This window comes from Streptopelia decaocto, assembly GCF_964273445.1.
Source record: "Streptopelia decaocto genome assembly, chromosome: 10".
NCBI classification, from domain to species: Eukaryota; Metazoa; Chordata; class Aves; order Columbiformes; family Columbidae; genus Streptopelia; species Streptopelia decaocto.
The window spans coordinates 2,956,480-2,974,303 of NC_138665.1; the positions used below are offsets into that span (position 1 = coordinate 2,956,480).

At 47.0% G+C, this 17,824-nt stretch overlaps 1 protein-coding gene across 1 annotated transcript in view; it reads right to left on the bottom strand.

Moving 5' to 3' along the window:
* Window positions 1-7,011: 7,011 nt before the first annotated feature.
* Window positions 7,012-17,824, bottom strand: part of NEXMIF (neurite extension and migration factor) — a 104,509-nt gene continuing 93,696 nt past the window's right edge. Inside the window, exons 2-4 of the mRNA XM_082061696.1 lie at window positions 17,643-17,767; window positions 8,934-13,227; window positions 7,012-8,213 (exon numbers count right to left, since the gene is read on the bottom strand). Of these exons, the coding sequence (XP_081917822.1) occupies window positions 8,015-8,213; window positions 8,934-13,227; window positions 17,643-17,767 (4,618 nt within the window). The 3' untranslated portion in view covers window positions 7,012-8,014. The remainder of the gene's footprint in view (window positions 8,214-8,933; window positions 13,228-17,642; window positions 17,768-17,824) is intronic.

Below are 17,824 nucleotides of genomic sequence, written 5' to 3' on the forward strand. Positions count from 1 at the left end.
GGCTGCACGCTCTCTCTGGTGTCTGTGTGTCTGTCCCTCTGTGCAAGACCCTTCAGACTGGATCTACATGGTCCCTATGTGCTATGGAAAGTGAGCCCTTGGGATGCAGCCCAGTGCCCGTCTGGCTGGCACTTCTGAGCCTTTTGGAGTGGTTTTTACTAAGCTCACTGGGCAGTTAAACAAAGTTTAGGTTGGATTATTTTTCCCATCGCTGCTTCTCTCACACTCCAGCTTCTCAGGTTTTCAGCACATTGCACATCTTCCCCCAGCATGCTCGGCAGCAAGAGGTGGATTATATCAAAGCAAAAACCAAGGAAGAAAACATAGAGTGAAAGCTCAGCTTCCACATTAGTTCAACCCATGCCATTCCCCAGTGCGTGAAAACCCACGCGCGGCCACCCGGTGTGTTGCCTGTTGTGGGGGAGCCAACGTGGGGACCCCCAGTGTGCCCCTAGGACGGGCCTTTCCATCAAGCCACTCCTGGCATGGCTGGCTCTGGTTGCCAAAGCGAAGCAGGGAAACAGGCTGGCGCAATTTTGGGGAGGCAGAGATTGTGTGAAAGCAGCCCATGACCATAGGCAGCGTGTAGAGGTGCCAGGTCTGCTTTTGGGGGTCCATTTCCCAACGCCTCACCAAGGGATCTGGGAGCCACTGCAGTTGCTGAACACGACACCAGATTAATTCTCCTCTTGTTGTTCCTATAAATGTTAAGCACTAATGAAAGGAATGTTAATTTAAAAAAAAAAAAAATCTATATTTTTTTAAGGCATTTTCCACAAGACAATGCAGAGCATCTCACCGTACCCACCTGCTCTTTCCCAGGAAAAAGCTGCACGGGGGCTGCCAGGCACTGCTGGGACACCGAGGGGTTGGGGACAGGGCTGTCCCCAGGGTCCCCACTGTCCCCTTGGCCAGCCTGGCTGTGCCACCTGCCCCATCCCTCCCTGGCAAGGGAAACCAGTAACTCCATCGATTGGAGAAAATTTCCATTGTACAATTAAAAATATCCATGTACTTATAAAGCAGAAGCAATCCAAGCACTTTCTCCCACTTCTTCCCATCAGCAGTGGCCCCTCCGCCTCTAGTTGGCTTAAGGGTAAGGAGCATCAGCCCAATTAAACCGTGATTGGGAGCATGTGTGGAGGGGCAGCCAGCTCCTCATCTATAGTAGTGATTTGTTTAAAGAAACAATTCCTAATATTCAGTAAATGGCAGTTTTAATTTCTTCTTCATATATGATCTTAAAATGAGATTTTAAATTTTTTTATTTATTCCATAAACAATATAACAAAACTCAGCAAGTTAACAATATGACATTTTCACCATACAGAGTCAGTCACAAATATTTAAAACCTTTGCAACAAGAACAACAAAACCCAAAATATTACAAGAATAATTTACAAGAGGATCTATAAAACAGCAAAGCGCTCACAAATTTTCCAGTTTCCTTTACACAATATCACTACACTCTTTCACAACATCTCTTTTTATTACAAAATTCCCAACAAAAGTTTAATTTTTTTCTTTGTATTTTGGTTTTTAAAACCAGAAACTTTTAAGTATACATCCTTTTATTAACACCCGAAGGTGCAAAAAAAGGGAAACCTCACACATACAAACACTTCACAGCACTTTTCTAAGAAAAATATACACTTACAAAATATTTTACAAATTGGCACACTTAAAAATATACAAGATTTTGTAGGCGTCTTAGAGTGATCCTTAAGAATTATACTTCAATTGACTCTACAGAATATTTATAAAGCTTATTCTAAAAGAAAAAAGGCAAATCATTTCCAAACATGTTAAAATCGCAGTGTAAAATGTGGAACAGAAATGGATATGTTACATTCATAAAAAGGGCCATTTAATAGTTCTTAAATGCTCGAGGTGGGGGAGGGGGGAATAAAAGTTTTCTTTAGCACCATAAAACAGGAGCAACTTCCTAACGAGGTGCCTCTAGTTCTATGGAAGGGAACTCAAGGAGCAGTACATTCACATCTCTGGAGGCAGCAGTCGAAACGCCCCGGCCGGGGCGGCAGAACAGAGCAGCTCCTTGGATTTCTACCCTGCTTCCCACTGGGAGTGAAGAGACAAAAGGAGTTTCACTGGTACCTTTCCTGTGTGTGTGGGGGTGGGTGTGTGTGGTTTAGGTTCTGTGGTCAGTCTTCCCTTTGTGCTTTTGAAATGGACGTTTGTCTATCTAGCGAAGGGTAGTGGCGAATACCAATTTTATTTCTCGTTTCCTTTTGCACCAAGTGTTCAAAGGCTCAGTAAACGTGTCTGGCAACCCAAGCGTCCTGCGAGATGGAGGGCATCCTCCTGCTTTAGATCCCAATTCCCTTAGATGGCTGTTACTCCACTGTCATTAGTGTCACTTGTTTACCTGAGAAACAGATTTGAAAAGCCTTGCTTCTACCACAGACATTGTACTTCGTTTATTTTATATATTTTTCTTTTTTTTCTTTTTTTTTTCTTTATTTTTTTTTCTTTTTTTTGCATTATTTCACACGCTGAAGAGATAAAGAGGCACATTCTCACACAGATATCAGCGGCTTGAACCATGCAACTTCCACTGGACCCCCCGGGAGCTGCACAGGCAAAGTCCAACACACCAAGTTGAGAAAGTTAAGACCGAGGGCCTGATCCTGCACCAACTGAAGCCCACGCACCTGATCCCCTTCTCACCTACACTGACTTCAAAGGAGTTTTTCTTGTGACTTAACGCCAATGGCCGGCTGCCATCCGGGTGAGCAGGAGCCCGGGGACAAGCTCCCACCCAAGTGCTTTGCTAGATTGGGACCTTAGGGAAAGAGGAATATGGTCCAGCAGGTGAAGGATGAAAATGCTAAAAACATCTTTATTTTGGTTAGTGGCTCATTCGAGCTTTAATGCTGAAAAGAAAATAACAGCGATCCTGACTATTTAAAAAGCAAGCCTTGGCTTTTTGTCTCTGCTCAGACCTGGCCTTGGCAGGACAGTGCAGTGCCAGCGAGGGACAGCCCTGCGTCCTCCTCCTCCCGCAACGCCCGCCTAGATCTGGTCCGTAAATCATTGTTCTTGAGCCATTTTTTTAAAATAAAACCCTCATAGGCTTATAAAAAGAAAAGCAAGATGTAAACCTGGTAAGTTTTTGTTTTTTAAAAAAACAATTACTTGAATCCCCATCATGGATATTTTTCTATTTACAAAACCTCTATATGCAAGTACCTCCAGCAAAACTATGGCCATTGGGGTGGGCTGTAGGGTTTCTTTCTGCAAGATGTCCCCTGCATGATGCAGTCACGGCTGGGAAACGGCTGCTTTCCCCAGGCCGTGGCAGACCTGCGCTGCTGCCTCCCTGCCCGCAGGGACCTCCTGCCTCCAGCCCAGAGCGGGCTGAGCGCCGGGGTTCACGCTGAACTGCCCCGCGTTGTGCTCCTCTCGGACAGATTTTGTGACCCTCCTTTGCAAGGAGCTGCTTTCTAATTTTGCTACTGGTTATAAATTGCCCAAACTGCAGTGTGTCAGCACAGAGCAGCTTGGGAGAGCAGCATCACTGACACCAGTCCTCTCATAGGGCACCTGGTGGGACGCCTCTAGGGTAGAACTGAAAGGAGATAAAGCAGAAAGGACATTTTAAGGGATGCTGCAGAATAAACGTCTTTCGCGTGGCTTGGATTAGTCACCCCAAACAGCCAGGAGCCCAAAGAGAAGATGCAAGAGGAGGCTGGAAGTGTGTGGGGACTGGGCAAGGGGATGAGCTGAGTGGCAGCCAGTGTGGGGATGGGCACGCAGATGGTGGGCAGGGATGGATGGGACCAACGTCCTGGTCCTCCCACAGCTGGGAGCAGCGCTGTGGAAAACAAAGAGTTCACCAATACTGACAAGAAGGGTAAGTGGAAAAGGTGAGCTCGTATGGCAAGGCATGAGGCAAAGGTGGAAAGTGATGACAACCTTGAGGTAGCGATAGGCGGGTGGGATGAATTTTAGGAAAGCCAAATTCCAGCTCTTCATGGAATCAGTCAACAGGACCCCCTGGGAAACTGCCCCCAGGGATAAGGAGCAGAACAGAGCTGGCAGATCTTTAAGGATGCTTTCCATTGAGCATAAGGGCTCTCGATCCCCAGGTGTAAGAAATCGGGTGAGGAGGGCTGAGTCAAGACCTGCTGGTCAAACTAAAGGCCAAGAAGGAAATGCAAAGAATAACAAGGGCTCTACAGGTATGTCAAGCAGAAAAGGAAGGTCAAAGAAAGCATGTCCCTCCTGATGAGCAAGACTGGCAAACGGGTAACAAGATGAGGAGAAGGCTGAGGTACTCACTGCCTCCATCTTCATAGGCAAGCTCTCTTCCCACACATCTTGAGTGGAAAATGAACTGCACAACAGGGACTGGGGGAGCAAAGTCCCTCCCATTGTGAGGATCTGGTTCATGACCACCTACAGAACCTGAACACACACAAGTCCATGGGACCTGATGAGGTGCATCCCAGAGTCCTGAGGGAACTTGCTGATGTAGTTGCCAAGCCACTCTCCATGATATCTGAGAAGTCATGGCAGTCTGGTGAAGTCTGGTGGCAACATTGCACTTGTTTTTAAAAAGGGTAGAAAGGAGGACCCTGGGAACTGTCAACACATCAGTCTCACCCTGTGCCTGGAAAGATCATGAAACAGATCCTCCTAGAAGCTCTGCTAAGGCACATGGAGGACAGGGAGGTGATTCAGGTCAGCCAGCACAGCTTCACCAAGGGCAAGTCCTGCCTGACCAACCTAGTGGCCTTCTACAATGGAGAAACTACATCAGTGGACAAAGGGCTATGGATGTTGTTTATCTGGACTTCTGTAAAGCCTTTGACACGGTCCCCCACAACATCCTTCTCTCTAAATTGGTGAGATACAGATTTGATGGATGGACTGTTCAGTGGATAAGGAATTGGTTGGATGGTCCCATCCAGAGAGCAGCAGTCAATGGCACAATGTCTGGATGGACACAGGTGACAAGTGGTGTCCCTCAGGGTTCCGTACTGGGACCAGTACTGTTTAATATCTTAATCAATTACATAGACAGTGGGACCGAGTGCACCCTCAGCAAGTTTGCAGATGACACCAAGCTGAGTGGTGCAGTTGACACATCTGAGGCACGGGATGCCAGCCAGAGGGACCTGGACAAGCTCGAGAAGTGGGTCCATGAGAACATCATGAGGTTCAACAAGGCCAAGTGCAAGGTCCTACACCTTGCTCAGGGCAACCTCCGCTATCAATACAGGCTGGTGGATGAAGGAATGGAGAGCAGCCCTGCAGAGAAGGACTTAAGGAAGGAATTTTTTACACTGAGGGTGGTGAAACACTGGCCCAGATTGCTCAGAGAGGTGTTGGATGCCCCATCCCTGGAGACATCCCAGGCCAGGCTGGACAGGGCTCTGAGCAACCTGATCTGAATGAAGATGTCCCTGCTTATGGCAGGGGGGGTTGGACTAGATGAGATTTGAAGGTCCCTTCCAACCCAAACCATTCTATGATTCTATGAAGATCAAAAGGGAGGAGTTGGCTCAAGGCAATTTCCAAATTTTGGGGTCTGTCAGCAGAGATGGGCCAGTGCCAGACGGTGAGGGATCCGACTCTCTAACATCTCCCCAGTCAGAGATTTTTGGGGAGGACGTGGGATGACCACAGAAGATGGCAACAAAACCAGAGCGACGGAAGGACTGAAAGAGAGAGCAACAAGGCAGCTGGTATTTGTGATTAACACTGTCCTGAAACACCTAGCTGGGTATTCATGGATTTCCAGCATATAATAAAATAGTCAATAGGTTTTATGCCTTATCTTTACGCCCTATTGCACATTTCTCAAATGCAATAAATATTGCTATCTGGTTCCATACAAGATATTTTGAGTTCTATATTCATAGTATTAAGCATAATGAAGCACATCTGAAAGAAGGGAGCCAGCAGCCCCTCGTCCTGCAGCACAGGTGGGGAATGCTGAAAAAATAGGGTACGCCAACACCACGGCAGTGACCACAGCTTGTGGTATCTGATGACCCTACGAATAGAAAAGACAGCTGCTGGGGAAACAGGGGAGAGCACAGTGGCTGCAGGCAAGCCAGACGCCCAGGGATGGAGCCCTAGCACAGCTCTCCTCTCCAAAATAAACCCTGAGCATCTTCTGGATCTCCCTCCCGCAGCCAGAGCCAGGGTGGGATGCTGCACCCCAATCCTGCTGCTGCAACGCACGGGCAACTCACTCCAGGCAATGCCAGCGTTTCATTTTATCATGGAATAAATGAACTTATACGATGGATTTCTGAATTACTATTTTTCCAGAGTTCCTTCTTTCATCTGTTAAATAAAATGCAATGCAATTACCGTGCTGTTCTCTGCGAGACTGCAGAGCTGAGCCTAAGCTATACCTGAAGATCTGCAAATGCTGAGAACGTTTTGATTCTAAATTGACACTCTGCAACTCCAGTTCAAGTGTTCAGTCTGCTTTTTTACTAAATTAACTCAAAACCAATTCTGCTGTTCTGCCTGACGTGTAAGTAAAAAGAAACCTGCTTGTAAGGAAACGCAATTCTAGTCCTGTCCACTGCAAAACGCCACCTCTGTGCTCACCACCGCGCCGAGAACGAGATCTGTCCCGCTGCTGTTAAGGCTCCTCTTCCTCACTGTTTGCTATTGCATAACCATGTCCAAGCCTCGTACCCCTCTGCTCCGAACGGCTCCCAGTCAGCAGGGCTCTTGCATATCAAGGTTTCATGAGAAATCAGCAGCAAAATGCACAGGCTCTCAGTTGCACAAGGAAAATAGGTATTTGTTGGGTTTGTTATTATCTTGGAGGGCTGAGGGTGTGGTGAGTAGGGTTACAAATAAGGCCTTTAGAAAATACATTTAGCATTCAATACTTAGCGCTGTCTTCATAAAGTCCAGGCATGTATGATCCGGCCCTGATCAGTGAGATCACAAATAGCTCCATTTATTTATTTGTTTTTTCTTATCTTACAAACTGAATCAAAGAAAAGGTTCAGAGTTGTATTTAAAACTAAGGACTTCGCTTCTGAAAGTTCAAACTATATTGGCATCGCAAGGTTAGACATTTAGGAAACACCAAAGCTATGACAGGAGAGCAATTTGACAGGCTCAGCATCGGAAATGTTTAAGAAACCACTCAAAGGAAAAGTAAATAGCAATAAATGTATGAAATGTATTAGTCCTGTTTTTATAACTATTTTAGAATTTATCCCAGGTTCTTATAAAATATATAAAACTGAGATACAAAGAATTAGCAATGTAACTTTGCATTTCAAATGATCTTCAGCTACAGGTTTTGCTTTAAGAAAACAGACACTTGAAAAGCAGCTGTTCTGTAGTCTCTAGATGCAGACACTTGAGTTCCTGGCAAACTTACCGTCAGTGGTTTTCTCAACTCCTCCACCATTTCAGCTCTCTCCTATAACGAAACTCAACATTACACCATTAAGATTTCTGCTCATGGTTTCAAAGAGAGGACATTAGCATTTCCCAGCATCGGTTTCAAAGTTCCTTTTTTTTTTTTTTGTTTTAATCCTTTTTTCATTTTTTTTTTCATTTTTTTTTTCATTTTTTTTTCCCTTTATGAGCTTTAAACCACAGGGTGAATCCATGAAATGAGGTAAGTAAATTTGGCACACTTTTAGTCATGTCCATAAAACTTTTGGTAAGTTGTATAAGTGAACAATATCATTTTCATCGTGAGTTACAGGTGCTTTCAAGGGGGGGTGGTTAGTACTTAACAACTGGAATGTTTCTAGTCAAACCAAAAGGCATAGCTGAAGGAAACACTCACAACCCAATGTTGATAGAGAAGTAAAAATATATACAATACAGTCACTTGTTCATAGTTTGGCACAATTTTTTGTTGTTGTGGGTAATAGTGCATAAACTACTGTACAACAGTATGACTTTTTAAAACAGTCTTTCACAGAGAATACCAGATTAGGTTTGCTTTCAAAGAATAAAATTCCCACAATTTCAAACTCTTCATTTCAGCACTTACATTTCAACATAGCACAAGGCAGATTTCGAAAAGGAACCGATGGGAAAGAAAAACCCCAACCAAAAAAAAGAAAGAAAAAGGATAAAGAACAAAAGAAAAGAAACAAACATCAACCGTCTTTCTAGAAAAGGGAGTCTCTTCTTCAAATACAGGAAAACCCAAAAATGTTGTTTCTGCTTTAAGAAGAATGAAGTCTGATTCCCTGCAGGAGAAAAATCAAACATTTGATGCCATCTTAGTTAGCTCGTCTGGAGTCACCACGACGGAGCGACGCGCTAAAGGCAGGCGGGCACAGAAGATGCAGCTTTAGATGATGCAGGTTAGGAGATAAAACAGCAGAGGGGGCCAGAAAGCACTCAAAATTGCCACGTGAAGCTCAATTAGGAACGAGTTCTCATTTGCAAAGTAAGGAGCCTTTAAGTTTCGAGATCTTGGCTTTTGGATGCATAATCTCTTTTTGTTTGTTTTGTTTTTTTTTTTTTTCTTTTGTGGTTTATTTTTTACAAAACGTTCCAAAAAAAAAAAAAAAAGTCTTTCCTTGTCAAAATCATTAAAAACTGTGTAATCATGGTGTGGTTTGTTTTTTTTTTTTTTTTCCCAATAAATAATTAAAAACTGAAGAAGCCAAACAGCAGAAAAGAGTAGCCTTGTTAGTTTTTTAACCCCAGCCAAGCCAGAAAATCGGTCATTCTTTTAGGTAGCTTGCAAGTTATAAGTGTTTTCATGCATTAAAAAAAAACAAAAAAGAAAAAAAAGACAAACCCAAACCGAAAAACAACCCCCAAACCAACCAAAACTGTAAAAGGGGAATGTCTTGTACTCATGCAACTTTTGCTTTCAGGAAGGAAAAACTGAGGAACAGCGGGCTTAGCAGGTGGGAGGGAGGTTAAGGGGCATTCCAGCCAGTTTGGTGCAGCATTACCTCAGTTTCTCAAAAGCAGCTGTCACGGGGGGGTCCTTGTGGGGCTGTTCGCGGTCCATTCGCTTTATTTTACAGTTCTCATCCCGCAGCGATTTTGAACTGGATTTGTGACGGTAGAGTTTTTTATGGGTAGGTCCGTTATTGCCTAAAGTGCTCAGGTTACTATAGTTTTTATCAAAAAAGGGAGCGTGAATGTCCGTGGCGTACCCGGTCGAGCAGTTGGGGCGACCAGGGTCGCAGGTTGCGGCTTTGCTGTTTTTGCTCGAGCCCTTGTTGTTCGACTTGTGGTTCTTCGCCGTCCCCGGCGAGCCGCCATTCGCCTTCTTCTTCGCCTCTTGGGACGTCCCTGCCAAAATTTTAAGAGTTTTCAGTTTCAGGCTGTTGGATTCTGGTGACCGGAATATGTCTGGAACGCTGTTGTGGCCAACAGGGCCCCACAAGGGCTCGATGGAGGCCATCATAAACCTCTGGACGTCCGCCATTCCCGACGCGATGTTGGACAGGATGTTGGAAGGTTCCTCGAACTCCCTCTGATCGTCGTCCAGAAGGCTGGTGGCATTGCCCAGGCTGGCTTCCGACCAGCCCGTGCCCCCCTCTTTGCCCAGCGCCCACTCTCCGGAGAGCCCGTTGTGCTTGCCCAGCTTCACCCCAGCCGGGCTGCAGTGCTGGGTGCTCTCGGCGAGGCCCTTGGTGGCGGTGACCGCGTTGCTCAACTGGTTGACCACCCTGCCACCAACCACGGGAGCCTTCTCGCCGTTGACTCCCACCGCGTTTTTCCCTTTCCTGGCAGATTTGGGCGCCTGCCTGGAGTTTTTCCCTTGCGGCTTATCGGTTCCTTTGTTGGTTTTGGGCGATTTTTTCCGTGTGGGTTTCTGGGAAGAGCTTTGGTTTGTACCCACATTCTTGCTGGATGAACTTTTCCTCTTTGATTTTGACACTTTGCTATTGGTGCTAATTTGACCAGATGGCTCATTAAATGTTGACAAGCATGGACTCTTTTCGAGAAGGCTGACAGAATCTTCATCGTTGAACATATGGAACTGGAATTGGTGATTATTTAAAGCAAACCCATTATCTGCCTGATCCTCGGTCTGCAGGACCCCGCAGTTCCACTTGACCTTCTCGGAGCTGTTGAGGGTGGCCTGAGGGTTCTCCTGAAAGCCCTTCAGGGTGCCCAGGGGCTTGGTGTCAGAGCCAGCGATCTGTGGGGACAGGTTGGGAGTGTCCGGAGGGGACATCTCCGAAAGCGATGACTGGCGGAACTTATCAGGCGTGAAGTTGGAAATGTCTAAAAGGTCCGTGGACTCCTTCAAAGGGGTGATTTCATCTATGCTCTGCTGGATCACTAGCTTGGGACTGCAGTGGGCCAAGAAGTCATCATTAATATCATCCTCGCCGTCCTTTTCACAAGACTTTAAACTTAAAGAACTGTAATTGCTAGAACTAACTGACAATGAACCCACTGAATCAAAACTAATGAGCCTGCCATCATCTGTACTTAGTGTACCTCGCTGGAAATGAAAGCGCCCCTCTCCATTATTAAAATGACATGACTGATAAGAATCATCAGACTGCACTTGTTGGCTATCCGGCATGTAATTTTTTTGGTATAGCAATTTGCTGCTATTCAGATTGACTTGAGTGTATCCAGAGGCGGGGAGACTGTCTGCACCCGTGGCACTGCCAAACTCGCTCGGCAGCCCAGCCGCCTCCCGCATGTCACCGGGGAAGTCTTGGCGGTTGCCACCGGCAGCCTTGCTGGCCGGCCACATGCTACCGAAGCTGCTCTGCTCCATCTCCAGGTGGCCAGGCGACTGCTGCAGCTCCGACTCGGAGGGTGGGGAGAGGACGCAGCTCTGCGCCGGCTGCAGAGCCGGGAAGGGCTTTTCCGCCGGGACAATGCTGGGGAGCGGGTGCTGCTGCTGCTCGGAGGGGTGCTGGGCGAAATATGAGATACCAGTGTTGCTCGACAAATCAGAAGCATCTAACAACGTCTGCAGATACCCTCCGGGGATCAGGGGTACATTGGTGGTGATATTAGCAGATGGCAGAGGCTTGTCTGAAGAGGAGGTGGATGGTAGGAAAGGAGAATTTTTAGCAACCTTATCCTCATGGCACTCCGGGAGATGGGAGCTGTCTGAAGCACAAGGAACGTTTTCGTCCTTCAGACGCGCTGCAGAGTCCTGGTTTTCTAGCAATGGGGAGCCCTCCGCCGTACTGGTAGCAGCTTTGATCTTCTTGCACTTCAACCTGGCTTCACTTTTGAATTTGATTCTGCGGAGCACTTTCCTCTCCGTCCCCTTGTGCTCCCGTTCCTGCGATTTGCATTTCACGGCGGCAATGCCTGTGATGTCATTTACGTGTAATCCGTTGGCACAGCTGGGGGTGGCGATGGCTAACGCCGGCAGCCCTTTCAGGCCCACGTCCTCTTTACTGCTGCAAGGCTGCTTGTGATCAGACGAGCAAGAGCCCAGCTTGTTCACTGATTGCTCGATGGCTTTAATTCTTTGAATCCGGTGCCTGTTTGCTAGCTTGCATTTTCGCTTCCGTGGGTGAGGGAGGAACGAAGCATCTGAGCCGTTAAGATAGAAATTCTGCTTGTGGTAGAGAGACGATCTGAGCAAATCCAGCCGGCTCTGCTGCCTCTCTTGCCAGAAGCCCTTCAGTGGGGCCAGCTTCTCGTATTTGCTGAGCAGCTCCTCGTTTAGGGTAACAGTTGTCTCGTTGGCATCCACTTTGCTCAGCTTCACCAGCATATGCTTCTCCCCTTTAAACCTGTTAATGATGATGTACTTGATGATAACGGGGGGCTCCTTGCGAGAGACTTTTCGCCGTTTCTTCGGGCACCACTCGTCGTCATCCTCTTCCTTGGGCCCGTCCGGGAGCCACTCCTTCTTGTCCAGGATCTTCTCATTCTCAATGGAGTCTACATCGTACAAGTAGTCGTCGCTGTATCGCACTTTCCTCTTTGCCCGCAACCCGTAGTTCTGCTGAATGAAGGAGCCAGAGTGGTCCCGGGACAGGTACCGGCTGCAGTCCTTGATATCCCTCAGCACATCGTAGGAGGACTCTGTGCAAGTGCTGTCATCGCTGAACTCCCCGGAGTCCTCCGTGGAATTCACCGAGTCCAAGAAGTGGCTCCTCTTGGAGCCCACATACTGCACCATCTCCGTGCTGTTGCAAGATTTATTTAAGGCAGCTTTCTCCTCCTCCTCGCCGTCCTCTTCCTCGCCATCCTCCTCCTCCTCCCCCCAGATGATGCCTTCCTCAGATTTGAATTGAGAAGGGTCAGCAGCACCGCTGGGCCCCCTTTTCAGGGTGCTCCTGCTGTCTCTTTTGGTGCAGTTGCCGAACACACTGGGGAAGAAGTTGAACTGGGCATCCTCTTGTAGTGTGGTGGTCTTCTCCCGCACGTTGTCCTGGAAAGATTCATATCTAATCTTCAGGGAGCAGACATCACTTCCCAAGGTGGAATCGTCGTCATCAAACATGTAATTATCCACGTCTTCCTCAGAAAACAGATTTACAGAAAGCTCATTTTTGGAGCAGAGGTCAAGCAGCTCAATTTTACTTTCACTAATGAAAGATTCAAAATAGCCCCATTCCTGGTTGGGATTTGTTAGTAAAGGTTCCTCACCATTGCATTTGTCTAATAGTAATCCCTCATAATAATTTTTCTGAGTGGGGTCCTCTGAATCACTGTCAGATTTTTCTGCATCTCTTTTGTCCGCTGCCCTCGATTTATGCATAGGGAAGCTTAAAAGCTGGTCTGAAAGCAGTTGATCCCCATATCTCATGGTTTCTCCTGTGCTCATGCAGTGAATCCCTATATCAGAGACTGAACAGGTGTCATAATCCCTATTTATATCCCCCACTTTCAAGCTTATTCCCGGCTCTGCATCAATGCCGTCCTTTGATTCAATAAAGCAGCCCAGACAGGTCCGGCTTGGCTGCATCAAGCAGTCGCCCGTCAGCGCCGACATGCCCCCGGGCTCCATCATGGTGAAGGGAGCCTTCTCGCAGTCACCCGGCAGCGACCAGGAGCTCATGCCCTTTGTCACGCAGGATGTGAGGGAGATGGCGTGGGCGGAGGAGTCATCCGAGGCGTGCTCGGGTACATCCGTGAGCCTCAGCGGCGACGGGGGGCTCAGCAAGCAGGGCTTCTTGGAAGTCAGGGGAGGCAGCGCCCGGTGGCACCCGTGGTTTTCCTTCGGAGCTGTCGTCAAGGCCGAGAACGTGACTGCGGCCTCAGAGGTGGTGCAAGGCCTCTCATCGCCATCCAGGGAGTGTGATTCTGGTGGGGATTAAGGGAGAGGGAGGGAGAAGAGAAAGAGAAACAGAGAGGGTTTACAACCCTTGTGGTTCTGCTCAGGCTCGCTACCCCACTCCTCTTCTTCCCAGGGTTTGGTGGGGACTTTTCCCAACCGCTCCTTTGGGAAGCAGCAAACACCCTTCCTGTGAGAGCGTTAGAGGCATTATAGAAGCATTTTAATTGGAAAAGACCCTCAAGATCATTGAGTCCAACCATTAACCTCACACCGGCACTAACCCATGTCTCTAAGAACCTCATCTCCATCTGTTCAACCCCTCCAGGGATGGTGACTCCACCCCTGCCCTGGGCATCCTGTTCCAATGCCCCACAGCCCTTTGGGGAAGAAATTGTTCCGCAAATCCAAGCTCAGCCTCCCCTGGCGCAACTTGAGGCTGTTTCCTCTGCTCCTGGCGCTTGTTCCTGGGGAGCAGAGCCCAACCCCCCCTGGCTCCAAGCTCCTTTCAGGCAGTTCAGAGATCAGAAGGTCTCCCCTCAGCTCCTGTTCTCCAGCTGAACTCCCCAGGTCCCTCAGCCGCTCCCATCACACTTGTGCTCCAGCCCCTCACCAGCTCCGTTCCCTTCTCTCAACTTGCTCCAGCACCTCAAGGGCTTTATTGTCATGAGGGGCCCAAAACTGACCCCAGGATTCAAGGTTTGGCCTCCCCAGTGCCCAGCACAGGGGGAATCTGGATTCAATTAACGTGGGGATGTGCAAGGAAGGGAGATGGAAACACTCTCCCCCACGCAGCCAGCTGAAAGAGGTACAAGAGTGCCTTTAAAAAAATAAAACCATCCGTTCTTTCCTCCTCATATTCATAGCGTTACCTGGATACTGCCTTTCAAATCTGACAAGGTTATTAAAAAACAAAACAAGCCTAATAAAAATGTTCCCATTAACATTGAAAAAATTAACGGAAAAATACAATTCTTAAAGAGACAAAACATCCCCCACCCCGTGGTGTCTGCAGCTTAAACACACCTGGACTGCATTGCTGCTCAAGAGTCAGAAAGTTATGGCTATTTTTAAAAACCCAGTAGTTTTTTTGTCACTGTCCATGTCGAGGGAAAGTAGAAGGTAGAACAGAGTTTAAAGCAATTATTGTTAGAATTACTGTGGGTTTTGCTCTTTTTCTCTAATTCCTAAAAATGCCTTTTTAACAATGTAAAGATTTTTTCTTTTTTCAACGTAAGGATTTTTTATTTTTACCTCATCAGACTTTTATGGCAGAATAACGTTACGAATATACTTTCATCTGACTTCTGGCTCAACGGACGATATGACCCTTGAAATTTAAATATGATGTCTTTTCATCCACGAATACTCTTTGATATCTCTTTATTAAAAAAAAAATATAGCAATGTGTGCATTCACACCAGCCGGAGATGCCAGAGCTGAGCCCAGTGCTTTTGTGGTGCCTTACATCTTACCTTTCTGGTGGCCCCACTGAAGGCCGGGGGGTGAGAGAAGAAGCTGCGCAGGCTTTCCAAGGAGGGACAAGTCCTTTAAAATGCAGCTGGAGCCCCAAGCTGTTGCAAGAAATGGGGCATCTGAAGGGATCTGGCACCTGCATGGCTGTTGCGACCATCCGCAACAAGTGTTTTTATTCAAAACCAGTGGCATCGCGAAACACCCGCCGTGCCACCACATTCTGCTGAGAAGATATGAAAAGGAGTGGGGTGGGATAGGATGGGATGGGTTAGGATGGGGTGGGATGGGTTGGGATGGGGTAGGATGGAATGAGATGGGTTGGGGTGGGATAGGATGGATTGGTATGGGATAGGATGGGTAGGGATGGGACAGGATGGGTTGGGATGGGGTGGGGTGGGGTGAGATGGGTTGAGGTGAGATGGGTTGGGGTGGGATGGGTTGGGGTGGGGTGAGATGGGTTGAGGTGAGATGGGTTGGGGTGGGATGGGTTGGGGTGGGGTGAGATGGGTTGGAATGGGTTGGGGTGAGGTGGGGTGAGATGGGTTGGGGTGGGATAAGATGGGTTGGGATGGGGTGGGGTGGGATGGGATAGGATGGGTTGGGGTGGGATAGGGTTGCCTGCCCATGCCAAGCGTAAAACGAAGAGGAGGTCAAAATCCCCCGAATCTCATCCCAAAAGCTCCCAACTCTTTTGTGCTACTGGGGACCTTTGGTGGCAGAACCCTTGATGAAGCCACTCAGTGCTCTAAGGACTTTAAACAACGTTCCGAACACTATATAAATCAAACCAGCGGTGCAATGCAGTGCCTGTAAACATCTTCAACACGCATGGCTTGGAAAAGACTAGACTGACTTGTTTGAAATCTCAGAACGGGTTAAAAATTTCAAAACGCGTTAAAAATAAATAGATAAATAAAAAAGTTGATTTTTGAGTCCCTCCCACCAGTTTTTAGATCAGAAATGCAGGGGTGGTCTCTTTTTCCTTAAGCACCAAAACAAATTAACCAGTGCGGTTCCATTTCAGAAGGAAAATGAAATAAAAATCAGCTTGGAGCTGACAGGAAGCGTGGAAAATTTGAGGATAAAAGAAGCATGTCTGTGAATACTGTAAAACTCAAAAAAAGGGGGAAGTAGAAAGCTGAAATTCAATCTCAAATGCCATATTCAATACACAGAGATGCTATTATATAAAATAAACTGTCTCTAGGAGTTTTTTGAGGTTTATACTTGTATAAGTGCACTTTAATCCTGTGAAATACAAATGCCAAAACTTGATTTTCTAAGGGTGTTTATCATCCGAAAATCAGGCGCACCTTCGATTGATGTTCTAAAGTAAACAATACTCCAAAAGACTGCAGCTGAAAAAGAAAACGCTGGAGAAGCAAAACCCCCTTTCCCAGTTTAACTCAACAGTTTAACTCAACAGCACATGGGGAAAAATACTGACCCATCCCACTGTTCATCAGGTCTGAAGGGAGACCAGACCCCAGTGGGCACTGCAGGAGCCCAAGGACCAGCACCCACATAGTAGAGTTGGGGTGAAAAGATGCAAAAAGCATCAGCCCGATCTCCAGTGCCACCAACGGGGAGGTGGTGACATCAGAGCTACTTGCCGGCTCACCGCTTTGGATTCAGCAGCAACTCCTACACAACAGCATTTAATTAAAGCACTTTTTAAGCCCTGTTTCATTTTGCAGAAGCAGTATCAGGTTCTAGAAATTGCCCATCTCTCCTGAGGAGGTGAGCACTGATTTTACCACCTATCCTACTAGATGAGGGGACCACGGCTAGAAAACATCTTTGCAGCTCCAGCAGTTGGCATCAGCTGTGGCTTTACCACATGTAGTCATGAAGGAGATGGACTGACAAAGACAGATACCTCCAAAATTACATTGTAGGGGCGAGTGTAAGCGTTACGCTTCACCTACCACCAGCACATATTGCGGGGTCCTCATGGGCCTGGAGTTGCTCCAGGTTTTTGGTCGTGAAGAAGAACAACATTTGCCTCTATGGACTTTTGCTGGAGTAAGCCTTGTTTTGAGGAGATGGAAGGATTTGAACATACAAGATATCAGAGGACCAAGTCCTCGACATCTAGCAGGGTCAAATTTATATAAATATATACATATAGCAAGATTTATAGGCCCATACACAATGTAAAAAGCCATGAAATTAAACATAAAACCGTGGTGAAGAATGAAAATGTCAAGCTGTGGCCCAACACCGGGCTGCTGCTGCATTTACTATGGCTCACAACTAAAGCCCAACCGACTTAAGAAAACGCTGAGAGGAATATTTATTTCAATCAGGTTTTCAGGCAGAAGAGCGCTGTTACTCCTGATGAGTTATTGCTTTTGAAAGTGAGTATAGAACAGATTAAACAGATAGAGCCCAAGTTAGGTATTTTGGCTGATCCTTCTCTGGATGAGTTGGTGGCTCCCAGGAGCAGGACTGTGGCCAGCAGTGTGTGCCACAGGCCAGGGGATCCCCGTGCTGGCACAAAAGGCAACAACGAGCTAACACATCCGACCTTCCCACGTGTGCTAATCTGGGTTTCCTTCTTCCACCTAATCCCTCATTTTTTCCCCAGTTTGTAGGGACTAAGTATCCTTCAGTCAAATTTTGCTGAGATTGGATAAGTAACTGAAAAGAGAGGGAACGATGGAGGGGCTACACAGTCTTCTATGACTTTTCTCCCTAAGAAAGCAAACTAAAATCTGTAACTCAAACTGCGCGTGCACATAAACATCTCCAACCATGCACGGGGAAAAGCGGTACTTGTTAAGACCTAAAAAGGTGTAGATTCATAGCTGGAGTGTCACCTGTGCAGAAAATATACATTTAGCCTACTGCTCCACGTTGCAGATACCTGCAAACTGCTAAAATTAAATACACGAAAGGAATTAGGAAAATAAGTTGGCTTGCAAGTTGTCACTGCTCCCTCATGTACTGTAATTAAGTTCCTTACCATTTTCCTTCACCCCATTAATCAGGATAGTTTCTTGGTCTTCTGAGGCACAATCCTGATCTTGTTGGTCATCCATCAATTTAACCTCTTTCTGTTCACTCCATGCCCCACTGCATCTGGCCAACCTGCACATTTCCAGAAACATAACCACAGTCAGTACCATTCCCAGCATCAGCTCAAGG